Source organism: Ogataea philodendri (genome assembly GCF_020536065.1).
Source record: "Ogataea philodendri strain CBS6075 chromosome Unknown scaffold214, whole genome shotgun sequence".
In the NCBI taxonomy this organism is placed as follows: domain Eukaryota; kingdom Fungi; phylum Ascomycota; class Pichiomycetes; order Pichiales; family Pichiaceae; genus Ogataea; species Ogataea philodendri.
Window position 1 is genome coordinate 1 of NW_025763829.1, and position 349 is coordinate 349.

The following is a 349-nucleotide window of genomic DNA, read 5'->3' on the forward strand; positions in this document are numbered from 1 at the left end:
ATGTGGAAGGTCAACAGCATGATCTCGCTGTTGATGGGGGTGCAGATACCGAACAGCCCCAAGATAAACTGAACTATGAACCAAATGACCAAACGCTGGATATTGGTCTCGGCGATGGCTCAAGATCTTACGATGATGAATTGTCAAATCCCCTGTCAAAACCTCTAGAAGGTAAGAACTACCAGGAGGTTCTACCTAAAGTGATTAACACAAAACAACGTAATGATACCACATTCGGAAACAAGATTACCCTAGGCGGTACTGAATATGATGTTGATGTTCCTGAAAGTGTAAGAGTTCGGCAATTGTTGAAGGAAGCCGTGATAAACGCTTCGAAACTGGTTGATAA

At 43.0% G+C, this 349-nt stretch overlaps 1 protein-coding gene across 1 annotated transcript; it reads left to right on the forward strand.

The window, feature by feature from the left end:
* OGAPHI_001327 (uncharacterized protein) lies at nucleotides 1-349 on the forward strand (the record flags this gene model as incomplete). The annotated part of the gene is made up of 1 exon (XM_046202076.1): nucleotides 1-349. A coding segment is annotated over one exon (349 nt), but the record flags the coding sequence as incomplete, so codon positions are not given.